Raw genomic sequence first — 20,104 nt, forward strand, 5'->3', positions numbered from 1 at the left:
TTGTGTCAGTTAGAAAAATAACTTAAAAAGAGGAAAAGAGGTATTCATAAAGGGAAAGAAATTATTAGAAGAATTTTTCCTTTCTTTCATACAGGAGAAGGATTGAGTTACCATCTTCTGGTGGGCAAGGTGCACCTATCAGTAGGAAGGGCTAGAAGCGCCCTACCACGAGTGGGGCCTATCAGTCAGCAATTCTCTGTTTAACAATGAGTATTCAACAGTTATTTACAGGGAACCTTCTGTGTGCCAGGCACTGGTTTGGGCACTAGGGAAACTGCAGGGGACAATATAAATAAAGTCTCTGCTTACATAAAGCTTGTATTCCTGTTGGAATATATACAATACACAAGTAGAGATACAGCATGTCAGGTGGAGTTGACAGCCATGGGGAAAGATTAGGGGGGTTTGGGGACAGGGAGTGGTGGGACAGGGTGAATTGCTATTCTCCATAGGACAGTCAGGGAAGACCTGGTGAGATGATACATGAGCAGGGGTGAAGAGTGCCCCTCTCAGCAGGTCCAGGATTGAGTCATATTTCTAGTTTCCAGCAGTACAGAAAGGTGGCCTTGCTTCCTGTGTTTTCACGTGTATCTCTATCGGAAGGCAGAGGAGAGTGAATTGTGGCCACTCACTTTTCTGTCTCCCATAAATCAGGTGCCTTCAATAATTATTTTAAATAGCTCAAATACCCTAAATTTGATGGACCAAAATTTAATCAACCAGTCCTCCACAGCTGGCAATCAACACGGTGTACCTTTATTTTGCTTATGGAATATAAACTATTAAAATGAGTGGCCAGGCATTCAAAGAGAGCAGTCTGGGAACACAGATCAAGGGCCATGGAAACGGGTATTCAGGGTCGGTGCAGAGGAGCCTCACTGCAGGTGCAGCAGGTGTGAGCAGCAGCTGCGCTGGACGGGGAGGGCCAGGCGCTGAGACCTTTGGGAGGTGGCCCCATCCTCTGCCTCCTTCACCTCTTGTCATGAGGCCTCACCTCCCCTGGCTCCTCACCTGTACTGCCTCGGCAGTGACAGCAATGTGCAGCCACCAACTGCTGGCCTGCTTATCGGTATGGGTCTCCCCATGGCTCTAAGTGTGAGTTATAAAGAACATACACAAACTACAACTGAGAAGCTGGTCGAATGTTCAGTTAAATCCAGTAACAGTGCTCCTTTAATTAAGCAAATATTAAAGAAGAACAAGAAGCAGATGGCATTGATTTCTGGCTTGCATCCACAGAAAGAGAACAGGAAAAATAAGAAATTTTAATGCCTGCAATTGGGGTTATACTGAGGTTTCCAGCATCCAGACAGGCAAATGCCTGGACAGCTGCTTAGGGCAGATGGGTCCTTTGACAGCTTAATATTGCAGAGTTTCTGGTGACTTCATAGTTAGGGCAGCCAACGTGAGACCATCTGTTTAGTAGTGGGCAGAAAAGCTCAGTACCAGCAGGTAGCTGCTGCTGAGAATGAAACGCAAACCAAAAGTCAGCCACACTCAAAACCTCTGTAAACCACTGGCACTACAACCACAGAAAAATAAACCTCACCTTAGGCTCATGTGATATATACAACAAGACCATACAGAAAGCTAATATTCCAAGAGGCTATATTTGGGATTGTTTCAAGTTATTGAAATGCTATGAGAGATTGTTCACGTGGACAGTTCTTCTTCTCTACTTTTTTAAGCAGGAAAGGAAAATAATAATGAATTCAGAGCTACCTATGATATGCTTAAAAACTAGCTTCCACTTATTATTAAAATGAAAAAATTTTAGATCAGTAACACATATATATTGGTCACAGAAGGTTTAACCATGAAAAACAAATAAATCTCCCTCCTACCTCTTTCTCCCTGTACTGAGGTGTCTTAGTTCCCTCTCTAGAGACAAACACTGTTATCCATTTTCTGAATATCTTCCCAGATATAGCCTGTATTATAATCATATGTGTGTATACATATCTATCTGTACCTGTATCTATACATTGTTTAGTAGGAGAAAAAGGCAAGGTACAGATGGTATGTGTAGCATATCACCATTTTTGTAAAAAAAAGTCATAGGAGATATCTGTATATCTGTCTATATAAATAGAGATATATCTACCTATAACATAGTTATCCAGTGATAGATATGGATATCTTCTGGTTCAACTTCTTGCCAGGCGCCTGTAATCCCAGCACTTTGGGAGGCTGAGGCGGGTGAATCACCTCAGGTCAGGAGTTCAAGACCAGCCTGGCCAAAATGGTGAAACCCCATCTCTACTAAAACTACAAGAATTAGCCAGGCATGGTGGCGGGTGCCTGTAATCCCAGCTACTTGGGAGGCTGAGGCAGGAGAATTGCTTGAACCTGGGAAGGTGGAGGTTGCAGTGTGCCAAGATTGTGCCACTGCACTCCAGCCTGGGCGACAGAGCAAGACTCTGTCTCAAAAAAAAAAAAAAAAAAAAAAAAAAAAAGAAGTCTCGTTTCAACTTCTTTACACAAATGGTGGTACGGTACACGCACCATTCTGTACCTTGCCCTTTTTTCCTCTTATTTGGAAATGGTTTTATATCAATATAGATAGAATTCTCTTGTTCTTGTATTGGTAGCATTTACAATGAACAAAAGCATATTAATGACTCGGAGAGGTACTGCAGTAAAGAAACCTGTTAAGGCCAGGCACAGTGGCTCACGCTTATAATCCCAGCACTCTGGGGGGCCAGGGCGGGTGGACTGCTTGAGGCCAGGAATTCGAAACCAGCCTGGCCAACATGGCCAAATCCCATCTCTACTAAAAACACAAAAATTAGCTGGGCATGGTGACACACACCTGCAATTCCAGCTACTCAGGAGCCTGAGGCATGAGAATTGCTTGAATACATGAAGCGGAGGTTGCAGTGAGCTGAGATTGCACCACTGCACTCCAGCCTGGGTGACATAGCAAGACTCTGTTTCAAAAAAGAAAAAAAAAGAAACCCGTTTGACTTCATTAGCATATCCCAAATGTATTTGACTTTGGGTCTTCCCACCCCATGGTGGAATTTTTGATTTGTGGAATACAGCCTGGACTTCCTGGTATCAGGTGTTTCTGGATGGTGTCTGTTCTGACTGGTCTGTGCTTGAGCCACACTGGTTGTTATATATTCTTAATGTCACCTTTTGGAATGTACAGGCATAACCTGGAGATATTTTGGGTTCGGGTGCAGACCACTGCAATAAAGTGAATATCATAATAAAGCAAGTCACTCAATTTTTTTTGGTTTTCCAGTGCATATAAAAGTTATGTTTACATCATACTGTAGTCTATTAAGTGTGCAATAGCATCATGTCTAAATACTGTACATACTTTAATTAAAAATAATAATGAAAGTGTGATTTAAAAAGAACATAAGCAAACTATAACAGAGAAGCCGGCTGAATGTTCAGTTATATCCAATGAGAGTGCTCCTTTAATTAAGCAGATATTAAAGAAGAACAAAAAATGCTAAAAATACTAATGATCATCTGAGTCTCCAGTGAGTTGTAATCTTTTTGCTGTTGGAGGGTCTTGTCTTGATGTGGACGGCTGCTTACTGATCAGGGTGGTGGTTGCTGATGGCCGGGGTGGCTGTGGCAATTTCTTTAAATAAGATAACCATGAAGTTTGCCACATTCATTGACTCTTGCTTTCATGAAAGATTTCTCTATAGCATGCGGTGCTGTTTGAGAGCATTTTACCCATAATAGGATGTCTTTCAAAATTGGAGTCGATCCTCTCAAACCCTGTCACTGCTTTATCAACTAAGTTTATACAATATTTTAGATACTTTGTCATCATTTCAACAACGTTAACAGCATCTTCAGGTGTAGATTCCATCTTAAGCAACCACTTTCTCTGCTGTTCCATAAGAAGCTACTCCTCATCTATTCAAGTTTTATCATGAGATTGCAGCAATTCAGTCACATCTTCAGGCTCCACTTCCAATTCAGGTTCTCTTGCTATTTCTACCACATCTGCAATAACTTCCTCCAATGAAGTCCTGAACCCCTCAAAGTCATCCATGAGAGCTGGAATCAATGTTTTCCAAACTTCTGTTAGTGTTACTATTTTGACCTCCTCCCATGAATCACAAATGTTCTTAGTGGCATCTAGAATGGTGAATCCTTTCCAGAAGGTTTTCAGTTTACTTTGCCCAGATCCATCAGAGGAATCACTATTTATGGCAGCTGTGGCCTTATGAAATGTTTTTCTTTCATTTTGTTTATTTTGAGACAGAGTCTCACTCTGTTGCCTAGGCTGGAGTGCAGTGGTGTGATCTTGGCTCACTGCAACCTCCGCCTCCCAGGTTCAAGCAATTCTCCTATCTCAGCATCCCAAGTAGCTGGGATTACAGGTGCGTGCCACCACACCCGGCTAATTTTTGTATTTTTAGTAGAGATGGGGTTTCACCATGTTGGCCAGGCTGGTCTCAAACTCCTGACCTCAGGTGATCAGCCCACCTCGGCCTCCAAAAGTGTTGGGATTATAGGCATGAGCCACCGTGCCTGGCCATGAAATGTGTTTCTTAAATAATTAGGCTTGAAAGTTGAAATTACTCCTTTATCCACGAGCTGCACAATAGATGCTGTGTTTGTAGGCATGGGAACAACATTAATCAAGCCTTGTACATTTCCGTCACTGCTCTTGGATAACTAGATGTATTGTCAATGAGTAGTAATGTTTTGAAAGGAATCTTTTTTTTCTGAGCAGCAGGTCTCAACAGTGGGCTTAAAATATTCAGCAAACTATGCTATAAACAGATGTGCTGTCATCCAGGCCTTGTGTTTCATTTATAGAGCACAGGTAGAGTAGATTTTGTGTAATTTTAAGGGCCCTGGGATTTTTGGAACAGTCAGTGAGTACTGGCTTCAACTTAAAGACACTAGCTTCATTAGCTCCTAACAAAAGAGTCAGCCTGTCCTCTGAAGCTAGGCATTGACCTTCTCCTCTCTAGCTACGGAAGTCCTAGATGGCATTTTCTTCCAGTGTAAGGCTATTTTGTCTGCATTGAAAAATCTGTTGTTTCATGTAGCCACCTTAATCAATTATTTTAGCTAGATCTTCTGAATAACTTGCCACAGCTTCTCCATCATCACTTGCTGCTTCACCTTGCACTTTTATGTTATGGAGATGCCTTCTTTTCTTAATTCTCATGAACCAACCTCTGTTAGCTTCCACTTTTCGTCTGCAGCTTCCTCTCCTCTCTCAGCCTTCAAAGAATTTAAGAGAGTTTAGGGCCTTGCTCTGCATTAGGCTTCAGTTTAAGGGAATGTTGTGGCTGGTTTGATCTTTTATCCAGACCACTCAAACTTTCTCCGTATCAGCAACAAGACTGTTTCACTTTCTTATTATTCATGTATTCACTGCAGTAGCACTTTTAATTTCCTTCAAGAACTTTTCCTTTGCACTCACAATTGGGCTGTTTAATTTGAGAGGCCCAGCTTTTGGCCTGTCTCAGCTTTCAACCTGCCTTCCTCACTAAGCTTAATCATTTCTAGCTTTTTCTTTTTCCTTTTTTTTGAGACAGGGTCTTGTTCTGTCGCCCAGGTTGGAGTGCAGTGGCACGATCATGGCTCACTGCAGCCTTGAATTCAGCCTCTTAAGTAGCTGGGACTACAGACTACAGGTGTGTGCCACCATGCTTGACTAATTTTTAAATTTTTTTGTAGAGATGGAGTCTCACTATGTTGCGCAGATCTTGGTCTGGAACTCCTGGCCTCAAGCAATCCTCCCGCTTTAACCTCCTAAAGTGCTGGGATCACAGGAATGAGCTATGATACCTGGCTCATTTCTAGTTTTTAAAATAAACTGAGAGATGTGCAACTCTCCCATTTATTTGAACATTTAAAAGCCATTGTAGGGTTATTAACTGACCTAATTTCAATCTTGTTGTATCTCAGGGAATAGGGGAGCCTGAGGAGAGGAAGAGAGACGAGGGAATAGATGGTCAGTGGAGCAGTTAGAACGTGCACAACATTGATCAGTTAAGTCTGCTGTCCTACATGGGTACAGTCTGTGGTGCCCTGAAATGATTACAGTAATAACAAAGATCACTGATCAAAGACCACCATAGCAGATAATAACAATATAAAGTTTTGAAATATTATGAGAATTATCAAAATTGCTGTGGCAATTTGTTAGCTCCTAACAAAAGAGTCAGCCTGTCCTTTGAAGCTAGGCATTGACCTTCTCCTCTGCAGCTATGAAAGTTCTAGATGGCATCTTCTTCCAGTGTCCAGAGACACAAAGTGAGCATATGCTGTTGGAAAAATGGCGCTAACAGACTTGTTCAATGCAGGGTTGCCACAAACCTTCAATTTATAAAAATCACAATATCTGTAAAGTGTAATAATGCAAAGAACAGTAAGACGAGGTATACCTGTACTTTATTAAAGATTGTCTTCAAATGTTTTAGCAAACATGAAATATGTGGGTGTGTACTTGGAGAGGTAGAAATAATGGGTCCGGATTGAATAAAGACTGCAGGAGGTGAAAGAGAGACTAATTTATACTTAGTTGGTTTTCGTTTCAAGATTCATGTGAAAGGAAATGCCAGGAAAGTTCTGGCTTCAGCTCACGGTGATGAGGAAAAATTTATTCGAGGACAGGCCTTGTCTTGTTTTGTTTTCTTTTTAAATCATGGAATATTTCAAACATCAGTGTATTTTTCATTTAGAAGTTCGATTTGGGTCTTTTTCTTACATCTTCCATATCTCTAGTTAACTTATAAACATCTGAAATCTAGTTATAATGACTTACAATGTCTGTATCTGCTAATTCTAGTATCTTTGTCTGTTCTGGGTTGGTTTCAAAGGGATGATTCTCCCCCTCATAATGGACTGTATTTTCCTACTTGCATGCCCGTAATCTTTGACTGGATGTCAGACATTGTGAATTTTACCTGGTGGGTATGGATATTTTTGTATTTTTAGAAACATACATGAGCTTTGTTTCAGGACATCACTAAGTTACTTGGAAGCAGTTTGATCCTTTTGGGTCTTGCTTTTAAGATTTATTAGGCGGTACCAGAGCAGCATTTATTCTAGGGCCAATTATTCCCCCCTACTGAGGCAAAACCCTTCTGAGTACTCTACCCAATTACCCTGTGAATGACGAAGTTCTTTAGTCTGCCTTGTTAAATCAGAAACTACTCCTGGCTCTTTGTGAGGCTGGGCACTGTTCCCTCTGGTCCTCTTAGCTGGTTCTTTCCTCAGCCTTGGGAAGTTTTGAGCCCTTTCCTCCCAACTGCTGACAAGAACACATCTCAGAATGTACTTTAGGGAAATTATCTGGAAGATAAAGAATTGGTCTGAAGTTAATTCTCTCTCAAACCTTTGGATTTCCATAATTAACTCAGGGACAAATAAGATTATGTGCCACAACATTACGCTTATAAAATACAATGTGAATTTCAATGTCATGGCAATGATATGATAGGTGACAATAAAGGAAAATAGCTAGAAAAAATCAAATTAACCTTTTCCCAAAAAGTCAATAGTAAGTTGATGACTAAAACTCTAAGTCAAAATTTCAAGCCTGACTTTTCTGGGGTCTGGGAGGAAAGATTTTTATCTCTCATTTCCACTTCACTCTTAATTCATAAGATAGAAACACCAAGAATTTAAAAAAAAAAAATCCACCAAAAAAATCCTAGCATCTTGGTAGTCTTCTCTTTACATTTATAAATTTTAAAGAAATTAAAAATCCTTACATACATTAAATATAGAGGGCATATGCCTAGAAATGTACCTCAGCATGCATATGCTAGCTAGGAAAAGGAAGCAACCAATGAAATCTACGTCCAGATTCACGTATTTCTGTCATTTGTAGAAGGCACTTAATAGATCAGAATTTGCTAAATAAGCACCCAGATAGAGATAAAATACTTCAATTTCCCAGGCAAAAACTCTTGCATTCATTAGTACTGGTATCCAAATTAAGAGTAACAAATTAAAATTCCTTTAATTTTCTATACTTTGCTATAAATATTAGCAGGAAAATAAGCTTATTTGAGTTATAGACATTTATTGCAGAGATGCCTTCTTTATGTCTTTTCCTTACACTCTAAACTTTTTTTTTTTTTTTTTGAAACGGAGTCTCCTTCTGTTGCCCAGGTTGGAGTGCAGTGGCGCAATCTTGGCTTACGGCAAGCTCTGCCTCCCGGCTTCACGCCATTCTCCTGCCTCAGCCTCCCGAGTAGCTGGGACTACAGGCGCCCGCCACCAAGCCCACCTAATTTTTTGTATTTTTAGTAGAGATGGGGTTTCACCATGTTAGCCAGGATGGTCTCGATCGGCTGACCTCGTGATCCGCCTGCCTCAGCCTCCCAAAGTGCTGGGATTACAGGTGTGAGCCACTGCGCCCGGCCACGTTCTAAACTTTTTAAAATTTTTCTTAGCTTTATATTTATTTGACAGATGGAAATGAATTTTCAAAAGCCCATGCATTTATTATTATTTTTGGTAATTACTTTCTTATTTTTTCCCCACAAATGACCATTAAGTATTATTTTACTTATAGCATCTAAAAGCATTTAATGATGGAAAATATTTAAAGATCTACTTTGATCTAGAATGCAAGGTGTAATAACATAAAATAAATGGTCTGTGCAGCCCACCTCTAAAATTATGCTCTATACATTTATCAGCCAAAATGAACACAACAGAATTAGATACGTGGACATCTGATTCCAAATATGTGTTTGATGAGAGAAAGAGAAGCCACGTCTAAACTGAAAAAAAAAAAAAATACCAATAAGGAATACTTGATTAATTTTAGGAACTCAGGAAATGTCTTTTAGGAAGAAAAAGGAACTACACTTGTATCATTTCTCAGTCACTGATTTTGATGAGTGGTCTTCTCCCAGCATCAGGTGGGGTTGGGAAGGTGAAGGCAGCATGCCACAAAGAGAGCACTTGACTTTGGAGAGACACACCCACCCAAATATTCCATGACCCCTTATGGGAAGAGAAATCCAATCTCTGAAACAACTCCAATAAATAACCAGACAAAATCACTCCCCTGCTTAAAATTATCCATTCACTGGTCCCCATCACCCTCAGGACCTGCTCTCGGTTTATATTTATTATATCATTGTTCACCCCCCTGCCCCAGGTATCATCAGGGCTTACTCTGACGTTCTCAGATTATGCCATGTTCCATCATGACTCCATGTTTTTGCAGTGGTTACTGCCTCTCTCAGGAATTCTTGTAGTCTTCATGGACTTGCATGCCATCCCAAATCTGCCTTCTAATTTGCTTATGGTCATAGTGGACACACAAACTGATTATACTTGGGGTAAATGAGAAGCTATGATGAGAAGAATATAAAGTAATTTGTCTATCTTTTGGATTTAATTACATTTGGATCGACAGTGGAATAAAAATCACCATTAGGGAAATCTCTCATTGTTGGTTCAGCTGGAGGCTGGAAAAGTAGAGGATCATTCCTAATCTTGAAAGTAAGCTGGGATGCTAATTTTACTTTCTGTGAAACAGATGATTTAAGTTGTCCTTATGGAGAAAAATAGCTTAATACATTAAAATTGGCACAAAACAAGCTCAGTGATAATTACGATTAAAGATTTCATAGATTTAAAACGTGTCTTAGTTACAAAAATCAAACTTTACCTCTTGAAATGATTCACCAGCACTCCAACAAGTTCTCCAATTCGACTCTCATGGGTTGGCTGTTTGCTGAAGAGGCAGACAATGAGGTCTTTGTTGTCTTTCGTATGGAACACTACAAGTTGGTCCTTTCCATTGGAGACACTCAGACCAGTCAACTGCAGAGAAAATGTGTGGAAAACTATTTGGCTCATTCTCAAAAGAATGAATTAAAAAATACATTTTGGAGCTGGGCACAGTGGCATGTGCCTGCAGTCCCAGCTACTTGGGAGGCTGAAACAGGAGGATCATTTGAGCCCTGGAGTTTGAATCCAGCCTGGGCTACATAACGAGACACCATCCCTAAAAACAACAAAAAACATCATACATTTTCTAAGGGTTTTGCTCAGTGACCCTCCTGACTTTAATCTTTATCAGTTTCACGGAACAAGGAGATGGAAGGAAATAATAAAGAGCAGAAATGAATAAAATTTGAAATAGAAAAACAATAAAGAAAATTAATGAAAAAGAGATGGTTCTTTGAGAAGATCAATAAAATTGATAAACCTCTAGCCCAAAACAAAAAAAGGAGGAAGAACTTATTATCAATATCAGGAATGGAAGAGGGGCCACCTCTATAGACCACACAGACATTAAAAGGATATTAAAATATTTGGACCAATTCTGTACAAAAATTTATTCAACAACTTAGTTAAAACCAAATAATTCCGGCAGGGTGCAGTGGCTCACACCTGTAATCCTAGCACTTTGGGAGGCCAAGGCGGGCGGATTGCCTGAGCTAAGGAGTTCGAGACCAGCCTTGGCAACATGGTGAAACCCCATCTCTACTAAAATACAAAAAAAAAAAAAAAAAAATTAGCCAAGCGTGGAGGCATGCGCCTGTAGTCCCAGCTACTCGGGAGGCTGAGGCAGGAGAATTGTTTGAACCCAGGAGGTAGAGGTTGCCGTGAGCTGAGATCATGCCACTGTACTCCAGCCTGGTGACAGAGTGAGACTCCATCTCAAAAGCAACAACAAATAATTATTTAAGAGCCACAAAATACTAAAACTCTCCAAGAAGAAATAACTTGAATAATTCTATATCTGTTGAAGAAATTAGATTTATATTTAAAAACATTTTGAAAAAGAAAATTCTAGTTCCAGATGATTTCACTAGAGAATTCCACCGAACATTTAAAGAAGAAATAACACCAATTCACCATATTTCTTCTAGAAAATAGGAGAGAAGGGAACACTTCCTAGCTCATTTTGAAGCTGGCATTATTCTGATATCAAAAATAAACACAACAGTACAAGAAAACTACAAACTGATATCCTTCATCAACATGGATGTAAAAATGGATGTCAAGAAAATATTAGCAAATTAAATCCAACAATACATAAAAATGATAATACAACATGACCAAGTGGAGTTTATCTAAGAAATACAAGGCTAGTTCAGTATTCAAAAATTAATCAAGGTAATGACAGAATAAAATCAGAGGATAAAAAACAAAATCCAGACTGTATCAAGTGACACAGAAAAAGTACTTGACAAAATTCAACATCTATCCATGATAAAAATTTCTCAGCAAACCAGGATTATAAGGGAACTTAACCTGATAAAATGACATATACAACATGCCACAGCTAACATCATACTTGGTGGAGAAGGACTGAATGTTTTCCCTTAAGATAGGGAGCAATGCAAGGATTTCCACTGTCACTGCAGCTGTGCAACATTATACTGGAAGCCCTAGCCAGTGCAGCAAGGCAGGTTAAAAAAATTAAAAAGCGGCTGGGTGTGGTGGCTCATGCCTGTAATCCCAGCACTTTGGGAGGCTGAGGTGGGTGGATCACTTGAGGTCAGGAGTTCGAGACCAGCCTGACCAATATGGTGAAACCCTGTATCTACTAAAAATGCAAAAATTAGCCGGGTGTGGTGGCCGGTGCCTGTAATCCCAGCTACTCAGGAGGCTGAGGCAGGAGAATCGCTTGAACCCGGGAGGCGGAGGTTGCAGTGAGTTGAGATCACGTCACTGCACTTCAGCCTGGGTGACAGAGCAAGACTCCATCTCAAAGAAAAAAAAAAATTAAAAAGCATACATATTGAAAAGGAAGAAACACATGTCTCTGTTTTCAGATTACATGATCTCCTACATAGAAAATGCCAAGGATCCACAAAATAGCTCCCAGAACTAATAAGTGCATTTAGTAAGGTCAAAGGATACAAGGCTGACATACAAAAATATTTCTCTATTAGCAATGAAAAATTTGAAACAAAAATTTAAAAACAAAACCATCTGTAACAACTCCAAAAACAAAAATACTTAGATATAAATCTAACAAGACATCTATCTGTAGGATCTACATGTTGAAAACTACAAAATGTTGAACAAGTTAAATTAAAAGGCTGATGAAAGGAATAAAAGAAAACCTAAATAAATGAAGGGAAATAATATCCTCATGGACTAAAAAATACAAATTCTTAAGATACCAATTTTTCCCATATTAATCTATAGATTTAATGAAATCCCAACCAAAATCCCAGCAAGATTTTTTGTAGACATCAACGAGCAGATTCTAAAATGTGTATGGAAAAGCAAAAGAACTAGAATAGCCATAACAGTTTTGTAAAAGAAGAATAAAGTTGGAGGGCTCAAAGACGCTGATTTTAATACTTAGTATAAAGCTACGTTAATCAAGACAATGATTTAGAAAAGAAAAAAATCATAGATCAGAAACAGACTCACATGAATATGGCCAATAATTTTTTCACAAGGGTGCAAACACAGTTCAATGAAGAAAGGATAATGCGGGCATCTGGATAACTTGGAACATTTGGACATCCTCATGCAAATGGAAATAAAAGTCTACCTAAATCTCACATCTCATAAACAATTCAGAGTAGACTACAAGATCGAAATGCAAAATGTAAAACTAGAAAACTTTTAGGAGAAAACATAGAAGAAAATCTTTGTGACCTTGGGTTGGCAAAGATTTCTTAGAAATGATACCAAAAGCACAATCCATAAAGCAAAAAAATTGATAAATTGAACTTGATCAAATTTAAAACTTTTGCTCTAAGGAAGACACTGGTGGGAGAGTGAAAAGACTAGCCACAGACTGGTAGAAAATATTTGCAAAGATATATCTGATAAAGAACTTGTATTTAGAATCTATAAAGAGCTCTTAAAACTTAAGATAGTAAACAACTCAATTAAAAATGATGGATAAAAGATTTGAAATCACTTCACCAAAGAAGGCATAGGGGTGAATAAACACAGGAAAGGGTGCTCAACATCAGTAGCCATTAGGGAAATGCAAACTAAAGCTGCAATGGGAACCACTGCAAACCCATCAGAATGGCTAAAATAACAAAATAGCCTACGACAACAAAAAGGTGATAATACTAAATGCTGGTGAGGACACAGAACAAGTGGGACTCACATGCATTATTGGTGAAAATGTAAAATGTAAAATGTTACAGCCACTGTGGAAACAGTGGTTGTTAACTCAAAAAATTAAATGGAAAATTACCACATGAGCCAGCAATCTCACTCCTAGGCACATATCCTAGAGAAATAAAAACTTAGCTTCACATGAAAATTTATACATGAATGTTTACAGCAGCTCTATTAATAATCGACAAAAGCTGGAAATGACCCAAATATCCAGCAGTGTGTGCACGGATAAACAAACTGTGGTACATCCAAATAATGGAATGCTACTCAGCAATGAACAAACTAATGATACAAATTACTGACATGCAACAACGTGGATAAATCTCACAGGCATTATGGTTGAATGAAAGCAGCCAGTCTCTAAAGGTTACAGCCTGTGTGACTCCATTTCTATGATATTCTCTAGAAGATAAAAGGATAAGGATGGACAACAGATCAGTAGCTGTCAGGGTTGGGGTTATGAGGAGTCTGATACAAGGGAGTTTTTTGGGGTATGGAACTACTCTGTATCCTGACTGTGGCGGCGGTTACACAAATTTATGCCCATACTAAGACTCAAGAGACCTGTACACCACCACCCACGCAAGTGAATTATATTCATTGCCTATAAATTTAAAAAATAGCACACTCTGGCTGTTTTGATCTCTAGATATTCTACTTTGGTCAATAAAGCAGAAATCAGAGTGATTTCCTCATTCTGTAGTCTGTTCTTCTATTGCATAAAATACCGAAGTGCCACCTCCTGGCTACCACAGGTGCTATCAGCCAGGCGGGCAGGCAGCATGAACAAGGCAACCACTGGGGGATGGCGCAGTGCCACACAGCCTGGGGTAGGGACAGACGTGCGGAAGATGCTGAGAATGTGATCCCTGTTCCTGGGGGATTCACAATCCAGTTGGATCAGAGGAAGAGGTAAGTATTAAATAATGGAAGAAAAACACCTTAACAGTTTACAGATTTGGAATGCCACTTAGTTCCATGCCTATGTTTTACAGATAGAAATTGAGACTGAAGGAGTACAGCCCATCTGCAGGCCCGGGAACCAGAACTCAGACCTGCAGACTGATGGGGACTCATGTTCTTTCCATCACACCAAGTTTTTCAAGTATCATGTATAGATGAACATAGAATATTTATATATTCTATAAATGAGTATTCCCATGAATACATTTTCATAGGAGGTGAGTTCTTGGGTTGATTTTAAAGAATGCCAGGGTCAGGGCTTAATGGAGAGAAGAGAAAATATTAAAAAAATTGGAAATCATTCACCAACCAATGTGGATCATGGGCTTTCTGAGGCTATTGGTAAGAGAATATAGCAAACTCTCTGCCACTTAGATGTACTGGATCCAGATGATTTTTATATGATTAAATTAAAAATATCATTTTCATTTAAAAAAACATTTTATGTCTATCATGCTTCACTCTCATTTGATTATTTTATATGTGAAATTCAAAATTGAATTGATGTAGCACTTCACAGGAGAGCTTGATTAAAGCTTAATGAAATGAGAATGGTAACAGCAGTAACTCTGCCAGCATATCCCAGGAGCATTAGCTGCAGGGGTTCAGGGAAAAGAGACAGATTCGGCAAAGAATGCTGAAACCACAGGGATAGAGGATCCCTTCCTAGGTGCTACCTGGACCAGAGGACAGGAGCCAATGACTCTGCTCTCGGCCACCAACCCCTCTCAGCGGTTGGGCTTCTCTCCCTCCGCTTCCCTCTCCCTTGCTGTCTAGGTGGCTTTATCTGCTGTGGATGGGAATTCTTCATATGTACGCCCAGGCCTAGTGGTGTGTCAGAGTCTCGGAAGAGATGAGGGAAAACAGCACTTAAGTTGCTCTGCTACACAAATAATGAAAGATTAAGTCCTTATTGTCACCAAGGCAGGACAAACAGCACCCAGAATGTCCCCTTTAGTTCTGGAAGAAAGGATGGTAAGTGGGGATTAGTGTACTAAGGATGACCTGGGTGTTAATCCCAATTCAGCCATGTGATCTTGAGTGACTTCTTTAATTTATTGGGGCATCTGTCTCCTTTTCTGCAAAATAAGGACAATATCAGGTGCCTTGTCTACCTTGCAGGGTTGTGGTAAGGATCAAATAGTAGCAACTCTGGAGTACAAAAAATAAATAAGCAAAAAAACCCTCTGTCTTCGAGGGTCTTACACTCTAAGTGAAAATATGTCAGCAAAACTTTATCACTGAAAATATAATTTTAAAACCTTACAACACCATGCAAATGGAAGGTATTTTGTGAAACACCTCAACTGGGGAAGGGGTCACTATCTCATTGCATTTGGGCAGCCATAACACATACATGCGTTTCTCCGAACAAAAGGGAAACTCCTTACCAGGGCTCCCCCTGCCCCCATTGCTTCCTTATTTCTCCTAATCTATGAGATTTCTATGCTATGATAAATCTAAGCCTTCCCCTTCTTTGGCCTTGAAGATTTGAACAGGGCAAACAGAGTCTCTGCAACCCATTTCAATTCTCCCAGCCTCTCCTTACGAAGAAGGACCAAACAGTGAACACAACTAGATAGGTAAAGAGCTGAGCAGTTCTGGAAGAGGAGGCTGACCTGAGAAGTCAGAGCAGATGTCCTCTCCTCCTCTGCAATGGAATGAGTGCTAGAGAGCAGAGCTCACTATACAAGAAAATCTCTAATCCATATTCTCATTTATGAAATCAGCACAAAACAGACCAATATTAGAAAGAGAAATAATTCGAAAAAACAAATATGATAAATTACATACACAATGGAAGCAGTAACTGAATAGATACTGCAGAAAATTAAAGAATAATAGAAGAAAACATCCCAGTCTTTAGATAGAAAGGAATCACAGGTACCAGCCAAACTTAGAGGATCTTCTGGATGTGTGGCCCAGAGAAGTTTTAGACCTGTAGAATAAAGAAGAAAATCTTCAAGTATCTAGGCATACAAAAATAAGTTATCTATACAGGAAAATAAAATTCAGGTTTATATCCCTTTTTAAAAAAGAAAACTTGGCCGAGTGTGGTGGCTCACACCTGTAACCCCAACACTTTGGGAGGCCAAGACGGGAGGATCACTTGAGGTCAGCAGTTTGAGACTGGCCTGGCCAACATGGTGAAACCCCATCTCTACTAAAAATACAAAAATTAGCTGGTTGTGGTGGAGGGCGCCTATAGTCCCAACTAATCAGGAGGCTAGTCCCAACTAATCAGGAGGCTGGGGCAGGAGAATCGCTTGTATCTGGGAGGCAGAGGTTGCAGTGAGCCGAGATCGTGCCATTGCACTCCAGCCTGGGCATTGAAGCGAGACTCCGTCTCAAAAACAAAAAGAAAACTCATATTAATTTTGTCACAATTCACAGGAGGAGATAAGTAAATCCATTTTATTCTTGATATCAATTAGGAAAGATCAGCTCAAATATTTAACAGTAATCATTAAGATGAAAAAGGATGTGTAAGGTTCTAACCATTAGTAAAAAGAGAATAAATAAAACTTGACCGATGCAGCAACAGAAAAAAGAATGAAATAGCGTGGGAGCATAAAAAATAGAAAGCATTTAAATAACATGATTGAATTTAAGAAAAGTTTTTTTTTTGCCAGTTGCTGTAAGAAATGTGAACAAGATACAACTCCTTTATTGGAGGACGAGGGGTTATAGATTTAAGTAAAAAACAAAAATATACCCTGTTTATAAAATTAATTAAGATAAAAGCAGAAGTTTATGAATGAGAACAACATACATAATAAATTAAAGAGCTGGTTCTTTGAACAGACCAAACCCTTGGCAGAGTCTCACCAAGGAAAAAACAGGCAAAACCACAAATATTTAACATTAGGAATGAGAAAGGGATTTAAGGAAGGGTGTGTTGACTTTTGAAATTATAAGAGGCCAGGAGCAGTTGCTCAAGCCTCTAATCCCAGCACTTTGGGAGACTGAGACACAGGAGGATCACTTGAGGCTGGGAGTTCATGACCAGCCTGGGCAACATAGCAAAAACCCTGGCTAAAAAAAAATTAGCTGGAGCTGGATGTGGTGGTGCATGCCTGTAGTCCCAGCTACTCAGGAGGCTGAGGCAGGAGGATTGCTTGAGCCCAGGAGTTTGAGGTTACAGTGAGCTGATCATGCCACTGCACTCCAGCCTGGGTGACAGAGTGAGACCCGTCTCAAAAAAAAAAAAAAAAAAAAAGAAGAAGAAGAAGAAGAAATTACAAGAGAAAAAACTTTTGTAATTGTAATTTCATATTAATGAAATGCACATATATTTTTAAAAGATGTGGTCTAGCTGTCTTGCCCAGGCTGGAGTGCAGTGGGACGATCTTGGCTCACTGCAGGCTCAAGCAATCTTCCCACCGCAGCTTTCCATGTAGCTGGGACCACAGGAGCACGTCACCACACCCGGCTAGTTTTTGTATTTTTAGTAGAGACAGGGTTTTGTCATGTTGCCCAGGCTGTCATGAATTCCGAGCTCAAGCGATCCTCCCGCCTTGGCCTCCCAAAGTGCTGGGATTACAGGTGTAAGCCACTGCACCAGGCCTGAAATGTATGATTTTATAGGAAAATATAAATTAGTAAAATTGACTTAAAGAAAGATAAAACAATTAATTTCTATTTATAACTAGCAAAAAGTTTTTTTTTTAGATTATCAGAAAAACACTCTCCTAGTTCTTACTAGGCACAGGTTATGTTATAGGCCCAGGTAATTTCTATCATACTTAAATGCTCTACAATATGGAAAAAGAGAAAAATCATACTGACTCATTTTATTTATCCTGCTAGCAAAACCTGCTGAATCTCTCTCTCTCACACACAAAAACACAAACACACCCAGAAATCAATGTAACGTACAAATACAGATGCAAAATCCAAAATAATTAACAAACTGGATTCAACAAGATAAACACCATGACCATGAGAGTATATTCACAAGGGTAAGGGTGGTTCACTAGTAAGAAATACCTCAATATAGGCCGGGTGCAGTGGCTCACGCCTGTAATCCCAGCACTTTTGGAGGCAGAGGTGGGCAGATCACGAGGTCAGGAGATCAAGATCATCCTGGCCAACATGGTGAAACTCTGTCTCTACTAAAAATACAAAAATTAGCTGGGCGTCGTGGTGCGTGCCTGTAATCCCAGCTACTCGGGAGGCTGAGGCAGGAGAATCACATGAACCAGGAAGGCAGACATTGCAGTGAGCCAAAATAGCGCCACTGAACTCCAGCACTCCAGCCACTCCAGCCTGGGTGACAGAGAAAGATTCCATCTCAAAAATAAATAAATAAATAAATAAATAAAAAAGAAATACCTCAATATAACTCAGTTTATTAATAGTTCACATTTATGTATTATCTGTGTGCTTGTCCAACCAGAATGATCTCCTTGGGGTCAGGCTCGGTGGCTTTCGCTTTTTTGAGCCAAGTATGAAGTTTTGTATTTGTATTGTTTTTATTTTACAGTATACTATGGTATATAAAACAATACTTCATTTTACGGTAAGATGGTAAATACTCAAATGTATTTATTGCTATTTCATCACTATAATAATCAGTTGTAATTATTATTATTATTTTTTAATCTGGAGCATCTTTGTTCCAAACTTCTTCCCAGTAGCAGCTGCTCCACAATCTTCTGTCCTGGAGAATCTCTCCTCTTCTTTGGTTACTGCTGTCTACATACACCTCTAAGGGACTTCATTCTTGGTACTCCCCCCACCTCCCTGCCCTTCCATGCCCCTGCCCCCCACACCCCATCCAAAGCTATGCCTGACACACAAAGAACTTTCATGAAACTGTAGTGGTCACTTAATTTCTGCAGGTGTTTGCTTGTATTTTGACATAGACACTTGGGTTTTTGGATGTACTATTCAACTTCTGTTCTTGATTAGACTGCAGAGATAATGCTTATGCTCTTTTGATCTCAATTAACAAATTGATTTGGCTGCTCTTTGATGGAGAACATTCTGTTCATTCTGTTTTCCATTCAGAAACTTGGGAGACAGTTTGCTCTGGCTTTTTGCAGGACACCTGGTGACTTCCTTTTCACCTTTCTCTGTTCTGTTCATCTGTCTCTCCTAATCTCCCTCCTTCTCCCTTCCCAGTCCCCCACATCTTGTTCCCTCCTTACTCCTCAACTAGCTATAACTCAGGAAGCTCAGCTGTGTGGGCTTATCATGGAAATAGTGGAAGCTGTGGAATAACTGAGAATTTATCCCTTTATAAGCAAGTATCTCTTGAAAGCAACAAATTGCTTGAGCCCAGAGCCCTCATGCAAGCAGGCTGATGGTCTTGAGGTGCCATGCCGTGAGGCAGCCAAACCTCTCAGAGGGGTCGTGTGCAGGTGCTCTGGTCAGCAGTCCTGGCTTGAGCTCTGCCAGCCGGGGCCAGACAAGTGAGTGTATGAGGGCTCCAGTGATTCCAACTCTCACTTACCAAGTAACCCCCACCTTCGAATCTTCCTAATGGAGGCCCTAGACATTGTGGAGCAGAGGCATGCTGGCCTCACAGTGCCTCTTTCAAATTCTTTACCAACAGAATCCAATAACATAACAAAGTAGCGGTCGTTTCATTCCACTAAGTCTGGGGTGGATTGTTACACAGCAATAGTAATTGGAATAAAAATTTGGAACAGGAGTGGGGTGCTCCTATAACATAATCCCAGATAGTTGGCACTGGCTTTGGGAAGTAGGTGGAAGCTGGAAAGGTCCTGAGAGACTGCTGGGGGAATCATGGCAGGCCTTCAAGAGGGGGTCAGTGAGGGCCTGAGGCAAACAGGGAAACGATTACTTCCAGCCAGAGGAAAGCGGACCTTTGTTGTTAAGTAGGAGAAAATTTGACAACACTGTTGCCTATGGGAAGGCAGAAAATAGAAAATGTACGTAACAAATGTGAGGATCTAGATAAGGAGATTTCTAGACAGAATACTGAAAGTGCCATCTGGCTTCTTCTTGCTGTCTATGAAAAAAATGTGAGAGGAGAGAGAGGACCTTAATAAAGAATGGTTCTGCTCTCATGTAAAATTTAGAGGAAATATAAAGAAGCCTG

General features: G+C 40.0%; 1 protein-coding gene across 4 annotated transcripts in view; it reads right to left on the bottom strand.

Moving 5' to 3' along the window:
* The window catches only part of MYO1D (myosin ID), a 376,049-nt gene that overhangs the window by 101,527 nt on the left and 254,418 nt on the right, over positions 1 to 20,104 (bottom strand). For all 4 annotated transcript variants that reach the window (XM_063656158.1, XM_054459987.2, XM_054459991.2 and 1 more), the window contains one exon: positions 9,632 to 9,786. In XM_063656158.1, coding sequence (XP_063512228.1) covers positions 9,632 to 9,786 — 155 coding nt within the window. The remainder of the gene's footprint in view (positions 1 to 9,631; positions 9,787 to 20,104) is intronic.

Source organism: Pongo pygmaeus, chromosome 19 (genome assembly GCF_028885625.2).
Source record: "Pongo pygmaeus isolate AG05252 chromosome 19, NHGRI_mPonPyg2-v2.0_pri, whole genome shotgun sequence".
Taxonomy (NCBI): Eukaryota; Metazoa; Chordata; class Mammalia; order Primates; family Hominidae; genus Pongo; species Pongo pygmaeus.